The sequence below is a fragment of the Ambystoma mexicanum genome, chromosome 5p (assembly GCF_040938575.1).
Source record: "Ambystoma mexicanum isolate Mex_15411 chromosome 5p, UKY_AmexF1_1, whole genome shotgun sequence".
NCBI lineage: Eukaryota > Metazoa > Chordata > Amphibia > Caudata > Ambystomatidae > Ambystoma > Ambystoma mexicanum.
Window position 1 is genome coordinate 806746445 of NC_090930.1, and position 14046 is coordinate 806760490.

Here is a 14046-nt window from a genome sequence, read left to right on the forward strand (position 1 = left end):
AGGCTCAACTGGCAGGCAAGTAAGCAGCATGGTCTGCTGAAGGTAAGTCCACACAAGCATTACGAGCCCGGCGCTTCCAGCGCTGGGACTGGGCATATTTATGAGCCTGGTGCCACTGGCGCCAGGACTGGGTCCAAAAGGTCCCAATTGGGACTGGTTGGCACTCGGAACCTGGGTTATGGATCTGCTTCCAAGGGAGTTGGGAAAACCCTGACCTTTTGGAAGCAGAGATCATGACAGTACCCCCCCTCAAGGCCCCTCCCAAACCGGGCTTCTCCAGGGGTTTTGGCTTGTCAGGAAATGTTCGGTGAAATCTTTTGATTAGGCGAGGACCGTGGACATATTCAGCAGGTTCCCAGGATCTCTCTTGGGGGCCGTAGCCTTTCCAGTCAATTAGGTAGAATAGTTTAGATTTGGAGATCTTGGAGTCCAGAATGCTTTTGACTTCAAACTCGAGTTCTCCATCCACTAGGATAGGTTTTGGAGATTTGGTTAGTCGGGTTTGAGGTTGCACGGGTTTTAATAGAGAGACGTGGAAGACCGGATGTATCTTCATGTGCGGGGGCAAGTCCAACTTGACCGCTACTGGGTTTACTATGGTAGTGATGGAATAGGGACCAAGGTATCTTGGGTTGAATGTGCGTGGCCCTTTTAGAGATAGATATTTGGTGGATAACCAGACTTGATCTCCTACTTGATAGTGAGGGGCTTCCTTCCGATGTTGATCTGCTCCTTTCTTGTATTGTTCTTTAGCCCTTTGAAGGTGAGAAACAGCTTCCTTAAAGGCTTGGGTGATTGTAGAATGCAGGTAGTCTACTGCTGGTGTTTCAGGATCTTGGAGGGGATCCAACTCCGAGGTTCGAGGGTGACTGCCGTACAAAAGAAAAAACGGGGTTTTCCCAGTTCCCGAATGGACAGAGTTATTGTAGGCATACTCGGCTATCCAAAGGATATCTTTCCAAGTTTTTTCAGTTTGTTGCAGCATGCAGCGTAAATACTGTTCCAGAGTTTGATTGGTCCTCTCGGTTTGTCCGTCGGTCTGAGGGTGGTGACTGGTCGATAGTCTCACATCAATTTGAGCCGACCGACAGCAACTTCGCCAAAAATGAGAAATAAATTGACTACCTCGATCCGAAATTAGAACCGAAGGAAAACCGTGCAGTCGGACGATGTTTTCGAGAAATTCTCGGGCCAGAGTTGCTGCTGTTGGCAAGCCTTTGAGCGGAATGAAATGCGCCATCTTGGAGAATAAGTCCACGATTACTAGAATCGTATTGTATCCGGAGCATGGAGGTAGATCGGTGATGAAGTCCATAGAAAGCGTATGCCAAGGGCGAGGTGGGATGTCAATAGGGCGTAAGAGGCCTGCTGGTCTTTCCTTTTGACTCTTGTTTTGGGCGCATACTCCACAGGACATTATAAAGTCTCTGATATCTTTTTTCCAAGACGGCCACCAGAAGTAGCGCTTGATCTTTTCTGAGGTCTTGGCTATACCGGGATGACCTTCCATTAAAGAGTCGTGATAACAAGAGATACTTTTTTCTGTAAATCTGTGCTGGGTAGGTATAATCGTTCTTCCACTCCCATCCGAGAAAGGGCATCGGCTTTACCGTTCTTTGTACCAGGTCGATAGGTAATTATGAAGTCAAACTCGGCAAAGAATAATGCCCAACGAAGTTGTCTAGAGGATTGGGCTTTTGCGGTCTTCAAATATTGCAGGTTTCGGTGATCCGTAATCACAGTAACGGTGTGTCGGGCCCCCAGCAGATAATGCCGCCAAGCCTTAAAGGCAGACTTGATAGCCAGAAGTTCCTTGTCAGTAATCGTGTAATTGATTTCAGGAGGCGAGAATTTGCGGGACCAAAATGCCACGGGATGCAACTGATTGGTTACCGGGTCCTTTTGTGATAGAACTGCCCCCATGGCAAGGCTTGAAGCATCAGTTTCCACGATGTAGGGGAGTTCGGGGCGAGGGTGTTTTAAGATTGGTGCAGAGATAAATTTAGTCTTCAAATCCTGGAAAGCTTGTTCCGCCTCGGTAGACCATTCAAAACGTTTGTTTTTCTTTAACAAGGCAGTGATGGGCTGGACTATTCGAGAGAATTCGGGGATAAACCTGCGGTAAAAGTTAGCGAAGCCTAACATGCTTTGCACACCTTTTACGGAGGATGGTGATGGCCATTTGAGAACTACATCGACCTTCTTTGAATCCATACGCACTCCGCCAGGTGATAATATGAATCCCAAGAATTCAACTTCAGTCACGTTGAAAACACATTTTTCCAACTTAGCGAAAAGTTTGTGTTGACGCAATCTTTCGAGGACCATTTTCACGTGTTTCCGATGTTCAGATTCCGATGAAGAATAAACGAGGATGTCGTCAATGTAAACAACACCACATACATCTATGAGCTCTCTGAGGACATCGTTCATAAAATATTGAAAGGCGGCCGGGGCATTGCAAAGTCCGAAGGGCATGACCTGATATTCAAATAGCCCATACTTGGTGCGGAAGGCCGTCTTCCATTCATCGCCCTCTTTTACTCGTACCAAGTGGTAAGCTCCTCTAAGATCCAGCTTTGTATATATGCATGCTTTTCTGACTTGGTCCAGGAGTTCAGGGATCAAAGGTAACGGATATCTATTCTTAACGGTGATCTGGTTCAGGGAGCGATAATCGATACAAGTTCTAAGGTCTCCTTCCTTTTTTGGAACGAAGAACAAAGCTGAAGAAGCAGGGGACTTGGAAGGACGAATAAACCCATTTGCCAGGTATTGATCCAGGTATTGTCGAAGGTGAAGGTTCTCAGGCTCGGTGAGGGCATAAATTCTACTACAAGGAGGAGTAGATCCAGGTATCAGGTCTATCTGGCAGTCATAAGACCTATGAGGAGGTAGAGAGTTAGCCTGATCCTTCCGGAAAACATCTTGGTATTCTAGGTATTCGGGAGGTAACTGGGGAGTCTCTGAAGAAATTGCGGCCAGTGCAACACCAGGTGGAGGGTGACAAGTAGAGACACATTCTGGAAACTGGACCGTTCTTGCTCGCCAATCGATCAGAGGATTGTGTTTCTCTAACCAAGGTATTCCTAGAATAATCTGAAACTGAGGGGCCTTGATCACATCGAACACGATCTTCTCATGGTGTCCATCTTGACTTACTAGCGTCACCTCTTGAGTGGTATGCGTTACTGGCCCGGAGGCTATCTCCGTACCATCCACCGTAGTAATGACGTCCTTTACAGCCTTGGGACAAAGTTAGATTTATCCTCAAAACCATTTCATGATCCACATAATTGCCGATGGCACCGCTGTCGACGTAAGCTTCAATTGCATGTAATCGATCCGGATTATCAGGGCTAATGAGGACCATAGGTATCACGAAATGCGAGGTCACGGAACTGGTTTTCACGTTCGGCAAGAGGACCTCTATTCTTGTCGGGCGAGGTCGTTTCCCTGCTCAGAGTTTGTAACTTTGGTAACTGCAGCTCCTACTGCCTTCTTGGCAGGTTTCACCGGACAGTCTCGAAGAAAGTGCCCCGAGTTTCCGCAATATAGGCATAATTGCAACTGTTTCCTCCTTTCCCGCTCCCTTTGTGTTAGAGGACCTTTCAGACCCCCTATTTGCATGGGTTCCCCGGAGTCTACTCCTTTGGAAGGAGTTGGCGGTTTGGAAAATACTCGAGCATCAAACTTGGAACGATCGGCCTTCCTGTTCTGCAGCCTGTGATCTATTTGAACGACCAAGTCTATATAATCCGAACAGTCTTGTGGGGGATTCACTACTTGGGCTAAAACGTCTTTGAGCTCTCCACGTAGACCTCTATAAAACAGCGTAATCCTTTTGTCCTCAGGCCATTGAGTTTCCACTATTAGTCTATTGAAAGATGCAATATAAGCCAAAAGGTCTTGATTACCCTGTCGCAACGAAAGAAGCTCATTGTCCAAGGCCTGCCCCTGTGAATGTCTTGCGAACAGTTTTTCCATACTAAGCTGAAAGGCTTGAAAATCATGGAGAACCGGATCATCTTGATTAACTAGAGGGATCGACCAGTCTGCCGCATTGCCACTAAGGTACGAAAGTACAAAAGCTACTTTTGCTTGATCAGTTGGAAAGGCTGCTGGCCGGCATAAGAAGTGCAACCGGCACTGATTGATAAATACTGCAAACCTCTTTGGGTCACCAGAAAATCGTTCGGGCGGAGCCAGAGGTACATTCCCAGGTAGGTTGATCTGCACTGGATTCATAGAGGATGTTGAAGGAAGATTTGCCCCTGATGCGGGTAACGGGGTCTGTCCGGCTTGTGACTGTAGCACTTGTCTAGCAAGATTGTCTGTTCTCTCCTTGGAAATAATTAGTTCCCTTCTTAGAGCATTAGTTTCCTGACGAGCTGCATGCACTTCTGCCCTTAGTTCCCCAAGTAACCGGGCTTGGGGGTCAGTATCCGAGGTTTCCATAGCGCCTGGGCGAGAGTTTTGCGGTAGGCTTTGCGTTCTGTAACGCTCACCTGATTCTCGCAGAGGCGCCGGTCTTGACTGGGCGACTACCGTATCTTCAAAGGTGATGTGTAGCACCCGGTTGGCTCTTTGGGCTGGACCTCTGTGCACTGTATGCCTGACGTGTAGAGTAAGATGTCTTAGGTAAGTGAATGCCGAGCTCTCCATCTGCCTCGGGGCAGGGTGCTGTAACCAGTTTCTTCACTGGATAGGTAGCGCAGGCCTCTTGACTTCAGAGGACTGCTGTCCGTCGTTTACTGCACGAACGGTAAGTTTCGAGTCATTCAAATGTCTTTAAAGTCTTTAGTAATGATGTCTCTTGTTTTGCAGGGTTCCGGCGATGGCGGATGACGGGCTGAAGTGAGTTGAAGATGGAGCCCGTGTGAGGAATAGAAGCGCCTGGAAGCACGTAAGTAAGCGCTTGTTGCCTGCTTCACTATGCGCTCTAACTGTCTTTTTATTTTGCAGGTACGAGTTCGGAGCGGCTGCAGGGTGCCGGAATACCCACTGGATTAGATGTGGAAAGGAGTAATGGCACGTGAGTATTAAAGTTCCCCAATGTCTTTAAACGCACCTTGTTTTGTCTTTCAGATGCGGGATGCAGCACCGAAGGCCTCCGGAGCGTGCGAAGAGTTGGTAAACTTTTGCCTTTCAGATGCCGGAATGCTAACCTGTTCTTTCTTGTCTTATAGATGTTGCTGAAGACTGGATTCAGGATGGTAAGCCTTTGCCTTTCAGATGCCGGAATGCTAACCTGTTCTTTCTTGTCCTTATAGGTGTTGCTGAAGACTGGATTCAGGATGGTAAGCCTTTTTCCTTAGGCCCAGGACCGGATGCAGAAGACACGATGAGCGTTCTGCTGCAGAGGTTGCAGAATAACGCAAAGCAAGATTCATCCACCGGGTGTGGTTTAAATAGCCTCCTGTAGTGCTTAGGTGTCTCCTTCCACAGCCACGCCTAAGTAAGAAAAGAGTTCCTGGTAAGAAAAGAGTTCCTGCCTTCCAGAAGAGTTCCAGTGTTCTAAATCTAGGGAGTGGCTCCAGCCCCACCCAACAGGAAAAGTAGTTCCAAACAGAAGAGGATCAGAGGCTCAACTGGCGGGCAAGTAAGCAGCATGGTCTGCTGAAGGTAAGTCCACCCAAGCATTATGAGCCCGGCGCTTCCAGCGCTGGGACTGGGCATATTTATGAGCCTGGTGCCACTGGCGCCAGGACTGGGTCCAAAAGGTCCCAATTGGGACTGGTTGGCACTCGGAACCTGGGTTATGGATCTGCTTCCAAGGGAGTTGGGAAAACCCTGACCTTTTGGAAGCAGAGATCATGACAGTTAGTCTCCTCAATGGGTTTATTAATGAGGGAGGCCCGAGTCTCAGGTCTAAATCCCGATGTACGCAGCCATGCGTGTCTTTTCAGAAGAGTCCCTTGTGCAAGAGACCTGCCTGCTGTTTCTGCAGTGTCCAGGGTGTTCTTCACCACATTCTGGTTAACAAGTCTTCCCTCTGCAACAATGGTGAGAAGCTTAGTCCTGGCGGGTTTAGGAACCTCCTGGAGGCCTTCCTAGAGCAAGTGCCATTGGGCATCAGCATAGCTTGCTAATAGCGTAGTATTAGCAACCCGAATGGTGTATGCAGCTGCTGATGTGACACGTTTGCCCAGGGCATAGAACCTTTTAGACCCCTTGTACGGTGGTGATTCTCCTGTGGCAAGGGGTTCCCCTGCCCTCCTTCGAGTGGTAGTCACTACCAGCGAGTCTGGGATGGCGTGCTCTTTTATATACAGAGGGTCGGAGGGAGAAGGCCAAAATAATTTTTCGACTCTCAGGTTCACAGCCCGTGTCTGAGCAGGTGTGACCAACGAGGGAGCTACCCGTCTCTTAACAGAGTTAAGGAGGGGGATGGATTGACTTGCCTGAGGTTTTTCCTTAATAATGTCCTCCACGAAATCCTGCTCAGGTACCGCTTCTTGAGTGGCAATTTTTAAGTATTCAGCGGCTTTTTTCAACATGGAGTTGAAAGCCATTTGGTCATCCACAGGGGAGGCCTGGCGAGCTGGGGTGGACGGAGGAGTCTCTAGGCACAAAATATCAGTGTCCTGATCTTGCTGTGTCCAAGGGTCTTGACCTTCCTGCTGGGTTTCCTCCCAGTTGTCAGTCATATCCTGTTGATCTTCCTCATAGGTTTAGAGAAAAGAAGCTTCCTCTTCTTCATTATAGATGTCTCTATATGTGTCCATATGGGCCACGTCTTCTTGTTGGAAAACATGAGACTGGACTTCTTGCATTTGGGGGTTAGGGTCTACCCGAGCCCTTTTCGGGGGGAGGATGATCAGGAGAACCCATAATCTGCTCCAGCCGATCCATATTACCCTCAAGCTTTTCTGTAGTCCATTTATAGGACCCAAACGGGCCTATGCGAGGAGAAACTACGTTCTCCGCACTGTGGCGTCGTAAGGAATCTCTCAGGGTGTCGGAGAGAGGCTCTTGGCTATCTACGTAAGTGTCATCGGAATCGGGGCCCAAATCCGCCAAACTTCTTTTCCGCGGCTTGGCCCATCACTTTAGGCGGAACCGGAATAAGGCCCACCGCTGCTGCGATTCTTCCGATGTTACTTTGGATAGTCACTGAATCGTCGTGAGACAAAAGGCTCCGATGATTTGTCGGCAGTAGAAATACAGTCCGTGGCACCGGGAGGCCTAGCGATCGGTTTTCCAGGTAGAGGCCAGTTTGAGGCCCTACTGAGGCCTTGGAAATCGTCGGGCTCCCGAATTTCGACGCGTGTAGATTTAGGAGTAGCGCCCTTGGTTTGTTTTGATTGCCCAGTCGCAATACGCTGCTGCAGATGCTGGGAAGGCTTTGGATCTGAACGATCCGAGGGAACCAGCGAAGTTTTCGGTGGCCCGTAGGCGCTTTTGCCTTTTTCGACAAAGTAGTCGAAATTGGCGTAGGGGTTGTGTGCTTAGTGCGATGCACTTGTACGCCCCTGTCGCCGGGTGTAGTCCCAGTAGCAAGACCAGTCGAGCCTGGAAGGGTCGGGGACGGGCGTTGCAGACCTAGAAGTTTCCGCCTCCAGGTCTAGAACATCCGCTTTGGATGGTCACCCGAAGTACCCCGTCACTTTTCGGCTGGTGTGGAGGTGGGGGAGGGAGGCTCCACGTGTGACATGCTGTACGCGGCCCACCGCTTTACACAGCACTCCTTAAGGGTCTTGGGCCAAAGAAGTTTGCACGCCGCACACTGCTTCTCGTCGTGCTCTAGGGGGAGACAGGCGTTACACGTCTTGCGTTTGTCCTTCCAAGGATATCTGACCCCTACACTTAAGGCAGAATCTAAAAGGAGTCCCATCCATAGCAAAAGGGAAGGATCACCAGACCGAAAGGCAAAGGAGGAAAGACATACTAAACAATATGGCCACCCCGACCCCACGCTCCCTACTGTATAGGTCGGCCAGAGGGCCCGACCACATGGAAAAATCCGGCCGCCGGATCTTAGGAGCCGAAATCCACAGTAGACGATTCCCCCGTATTGGTTGAAGATGTAGTTATTGGCGAAGTGACTTAACAGGGAATAAACCGACAATTCGGTAAGATAAACAATGTGTCTAGTAAGAGCTCTGCTATAGGGTGAAAAAAACAATCTGAGGGACCTCGGACCTTGCGGGATTTTGGGTACTACTACACATGTCACGATAGGGATAGTGTTACAGACACGCCTATGCCGACGTCCCCTTTCGGTCCCCGAAAGACAAGATGCAATACTCCACAGTTACCACTGGATGTCGAACCATATGCACAGAATGTGATTCTAAGCAGATTAACAAGCATCAGAAGGGATGTTTGTGTCTCCCTTATCTCCAGTGTGCTTTTCCCTCTAGTCCAAGCATCCCTAAACCCCAAGATGATCACTAGATATCAGCAACCCCTACTATCTAACAGCTGACTGGCTGGTTGTGATGGCCGTGTGGCAAACACCTTATCTAGTGGTCTCCCTCTGGGAATCACTAGGAGAATTCTATCCAGAGTTCCCACAGGAATAACCATTTCCTTAGGAATTGGGAATAAGTGCCTTCCAAGTTCTTTATTTGTCCTTCCCCTCTCATACCCTCATACTCCTTTCCCTGATACTCCTTTTTTCGCTATCCATTAGCCTCACTCATCCTGCAAAAAAAAAAAAAAAAAAAAAAAACACAACTAAAAACGCTTCCTGAACCTTCTGCCCCCTTCTGTACTCCCCCCCCCCTGCCCCCTCTTCCCCCTCCACCATAAGCTGGTTCCCCAGGGCAACCGCTGGCTTCCTGTTCCCCAGTAGCCGGGGCTACAGGCATATGTATATATATATAAAAATGTGAGTTAAGACCTGCACCCAGAAGTGCATGGGTCTGCCCGCATTTGGTAATGGTGGCCTGCTACAGTATAGTCCATTTCCGAATTAATGTTTGGATAAAGTGGAGCGTCTGGATTGCTGGTTTGATGTGCATGGCATGCCTTTGCTGCGTTGCTGTCCAACGAGTTGCCAGTTCATAATTCCACCACTAGGAATCAGGCATGCATGGCCCTATGGAAAACGAAAAGGGCACATCACTGGCCAGTGTTCCACAGGTATGAGGGCAAGATGACGTGACACGTTGATCATTTAACCATGCACGGGTTGATAATTCATTAACTGGTGCCCTCCCGATCAAACACACTGCCGCTGGAGCAGAACTGGCGCTGGCAAGATCCCTGGAAGGCCTCTGGTCCAGGTTGAGAGGGGTCCCCATGCCCCATTGACAGGGCCAGGTCTCTGACCCCCCCCCCCAATCACACTCAGCAATTACACCTGCTGACCATTCCCCTTTCTCTTCAAGGGCCTGGGGGGGCACTCCGACTTTCCCTGCTAGGGATGGCAAGGGAGGGTTTTTTCCACCCAGCCTATTAAATATCAGGACAAGAGTTGGTCCACTTGTGTGGATCGGCAGGGCTCTGCCCAAGGGAACGCCACATCAGACCATAACCAGACAGCCTGCACCATATAGAGCATAGGTAGGGCGGCCTTTAGACCATTCACAAGACATGGCTGTGAACCCTGCAGGAAACAGCGAACCTACACTTTGAGTGACTCAATCTGTCACTTGGCTCTTACCACTACACAAATCACATCATCTTCTATTGTTCCCCCAAAGTGTTGCGTCAGAAATCCAGAATTACATCACAGAATTAATAACTTGAGTGTTCATCAATAACCCATGCAACATCTTTAGCAACTATACCCGACTTTGTACCACTACAATCAAATCCAGAGTCAATCTTGGCCTTCATTGGCACATTGAATTTAAAGCAGAAAGTCAAAGATCTCACCCAAATCAAAGGCGAACTTGACCAGGTCAAATGGTCTTCCCTGTACACGGAATGTCTCAACATCAGAGTTGGGCTGGTGGCTCATAACAAATCTGTTTTACCTGCTAAATTCCTAGCCACACCCACCTACCTCCATCGCCTCTTGATCCTTCAAGAATGTCCCCCACAGAAGTCCCGGAGGCCAGCCTTTGCTCCCTGATGGACGTTGCATAGCTACCCACCAATGTAAATTCCCCCCTCTCCGGTTTTGGCCATATTATACATTCTTAACCACCATACTGCTCTAAGCAATCCGGGTCAATACTAAACAATGGCCCCCTGCCCTTGCATAGAACACAGAGTAATTATATCGCAAAAATAAATACCTTGGCAATCTTACCTCACGCCATACAACCCACTGCCTCCCGATAGTCAGAAAAGGGCACACTGCAATAATAACAGGCTGCAAACTAAAGTGGAGGTATCTTTCTTGCCAAGAAAATGCAGCTGCAATCCCCTACCTGATCATCCAAATGCACAACCAGAAAAATCTATGCAATACCATAAATTATCACTTTATCAATAAAGTTCAAAATAATTAGGATGCACATCAAAAGTACCACCATGATCAACACAGCTCCCTGCTGAACCCTTCAAAGAATATAAATGGTCAACATTCAGGCCCATTTAGGCGACAGGACTCTCCAACATTCTTACATGTCCTTAAACTCACCACATACGAGGATGCCCTGCGATGTCCCACCCGCCTCAGAAAAAGCATCACAGGCGAAGCGCCCCTTCACCTTCACCACATCCAAATAAACATCTCTCATAAAGCATCTTCCCCACACCACTGTAAATGGGCTTAACATGCTGGTTTCTCAAACAACAAATCAAGACAGAGCTGACCGAACCAACTACTACCCTTCCCCCGATCAGAAGCGTGGCCTTTGTACGGAAAATCAACACATGCTGTCAAGGACACTTGCAAACTATGCATTGTTCAATCACTGCATAATATTTTTAGTCAGTCAAATAAAAAGTGTCAAAATCTGCACTTTGAATGCCAATAACTAAAAAGAAATTCCTTTCAGGGGACATCAAGAACTAGGAAAAAGCATTGTTAACTTACATGGTTAATTCCGGCAAACTCACTCAGACAAAAAAAAAGCCTGTGTGTACTTGGCTTAGTGTCTGCATAATAGTCTCTGACCAGAACTTGAGTAAAGACAGCGTTTTCGCCTGCGTTCCACCGACTAAAAAAAAATCAGTGCATTAAAATCTACTTTTAAAATACTGTTAACTAACAAAAAATGGAACACTAGTAGCTAAACGAAATAAACACGTATGTACTGACCTTTATAAGTCCCGGAGGAGCATTTTCGTAACTGTAAAAACAAAGATAGGCATGTCAAATTCTTCCTTACTGTATCAGTTACTCGCGTTCACAACGGGTAATTAATTATGTTTGTTAAGCTATATACATTTTTAGAGTTATAATGGTTGTTTTGCTCGCAGACACAAACATTGCACTGTGTGTTAAAAAAACATTTGAATATAACTTGGTTTGAGGTAAGCCAGCACAGCTATTGAAGCCATTCTTAAACATGAATATCTTACTGTTCCAGTCGCCTCAGAACTACGCCATCATTTACTCCCCTCAACAAAAAAACTGAATATGCCACTCCACTACTGCGTTCTTCAACCCCCTTTGTCAATCACCTCTTTGCGGCATGGCTGTCTATTCAATACAAACCAGGCCCGTCATCACACTCCTCCTAATCAATGAATCCATCATCCACCTTCCTCCTCTCACATAGCCCACTCCACATTCCCCACCTCGCTGCCCAACTTCTCCAAAGTTGCTCAACCTTTCTGTTCCCACCTCGAGCTGTATCTCTGCTGTTTTAGCCTCCTTGCTTCCTACCATGAGAACGATCTACCCCCGACATGAAGAGCTTAAAGAACATACTTAAGAAGCATCCATCAATAAAGTCATGCTAGACACAAAGAGGCTTCCTTCCCCTCTCCACCCTGCTCCAATTACCTTTCCTCCACCCCCATCTGTATACATTGCAAATTTTCGGTGAATTGTAGTCTTTCCAGCCCTCTTTTCATATTCGCTGCCAACAACTGCTTTATGTTTTATCCTATATTCCAATACCGTGCTACTGTAAAACTCACAGAAAAGGGGATGCTTTGCATCATGTTAGTCATGTTTTGAGGCTCTGTTCAAAGCACGTATTCCAAATAAATACAAAGACAAATGTCGCAGAAATTGCCACCAAAATATTAAAGCACCACAGGCTTTGTAAAAAAAAACACCTTCCGCTTTTGGGCGTTTCTTTGCAACATGGCGACACTGAGAATTATATTCAGTATGCCCTTAGGAGAGTATATATTTAATAATAAGCTGTTCATATGAGGTTCCTTTGGAAGAATAGCCTGGGAAATAACATACACGATCTGAGCAGCAATGTTTAAAGGAAAGGTTTTATCACAGAAAGCATTTCCATCAGGTGTTGGCCACATGTTTGAAACTTACAGGATACTTAGCTTTCAGATGATAAACAAAATAGTGATACAAAACTGAATAAAGTATTCAATGATGTCCTTTTCTTCAAAGTGCAGGTGTAATTTCTGAAGCTCTCCTTAATTTAATATAAGTGATCTGTATGCAACCTAATTTCATAGCAAGAGCTGGTGCTGAGGAAACAGCAGACGTTTTATTTTACACTTTTCTCACTGAATGGCTGGTGGCAGTGGTTTCGTTTTAACTACCGTGGTGTGCATTTAATGCGGGCTGCGTTTGCAGCTACAGTAAAGCACCCAAGGGTGAAATTTTCTGTCAAAATGGCCCTGGTCTTTTTTCGCCCTTTCTTTGTGGAAAGGTCCTTCTTGAGATTTACTCTGTGCGCCAGCCCAGGTTTGGTCCCGTTGTTCGCTTTGCCTTTGGCGGGATTCACGAGTGAAGCCCACCTCTGGCTCCAGGGTGTCTGGGGTAGGCAGGAAGTGAGGGAGGTGCCCGAAACTCCCTGTGCTTAGTCTCCTAGGAGACCCAAATGCACTCTGTGGCGACTGGCTGGCTGACTGTCCGGCAAGGACAACCACCCTGCTGGGTGACTGACAGCTAGGCTGGAATGAATGGGAGAGAACTGAATAAAAGGCAAGGCTTTTGGCTTGGAAGGCAGAGTCGACCACTGGACAAAGGAACCGCAGAAGAACTTGAAGAGGACGCCTGCTGCAACTCCTGGACCGTTGTCTTGCCCGGTGAAGCCCTGCTGCTGTGCTGTAACTCCAAATTTGTATTGACCGAGAAGCCCCTGCAAGGACGACTTCTCCCCTTGAGTTGATGGAACCAATCAAAGTAAGCCAACTGGACATCCTTCTCGGAGCTGGTTGAATTTCCACAGAGTTGCTGCTGGAAACCGTATAGCCAGGGAGAGGTACACCAGATTATGTGCATTGCTTTTAAGCTGGCCTAGAGCTCCAGGAAGATCCTCCCGACTCCCAGGGGTATCACGTAATATTATCATCACCAAAAATATCACTGTATATATGGTCGTCGGGAACGCCATAGGTCATTTTTGGGGGGTGATCATTTGTGGGAGCGGGGGTGTCCCCCGCAGGGTCCATTCCTCAATATCGCTGCAACAATATGGCAATATTTTTGTATCGCAATATTTTTGCAGGGATATTAACACATGGAACCCTACTAGGAAGCAGAACTGAGCTCGGGACCCCAGAAGCAAGGAAAGTCCATCTCGACAGCCAGGAACCGCAGCATTGCTATTTGCGGTCGTGAGGAGCTGAAACACTGAACAGCCACTGATTTGTAGACTGCCGGTTGCGAGCGGTGACCGTCCCATTGCAGTGCAGGAGTCTCCAGCAGTCCTCCCCCTTGTCCCCACGACTGAGGCCCAGGAACAGCGAGATCTGCAGAGCTACTCAGAAACAGAAGTCATCTGCTGCAATTTTTCTTCAATACAAAGATACTGTAAAAAGTCAGAGAACGTACCTCTTACTGTAGTTGCTTGCATCTTCTGCTACTCACAAGTCTAATCGGCTTGTGGCCCTTTTCTTCAAAGACTTCCAAAACATTGTGAAAAGACTTTTCTACTTACCTACCAGAAGTGCTGCATCCCATATAAAGACTTTTGCCCTGTGACTTTGGCTTAGCCTGTTGTACTGAATGACTCTTCTTGGGGGATCCAAAAGTATTTGCCCGATTAAAAATAT

At 47.6% G+C, this 14046-nt stretch overlaps 1 protein-coding gene across 1 annotated transcript in view; it reads right to left on the reverse strand.

Moving 5' to 3' along the window:
• RP9 (RP9 pre-mRNA splicing factor) overlaps positions 1-14046 on the reverse strand; it is a 160149-nt gene that overhangs the window by 136458 nt on the left and 9645 nt on the right. Inside the window, exon 2 of the mRNA XM_069613231.1 lies at positions 11165-11195. Within this exon, the coding sequence (XP_069469332.1) occupies positions 11165-11195 (31 nt within the window). The remainder of the gene's footprint in view (positions 1-11164; positions 11196-14046) is intronic.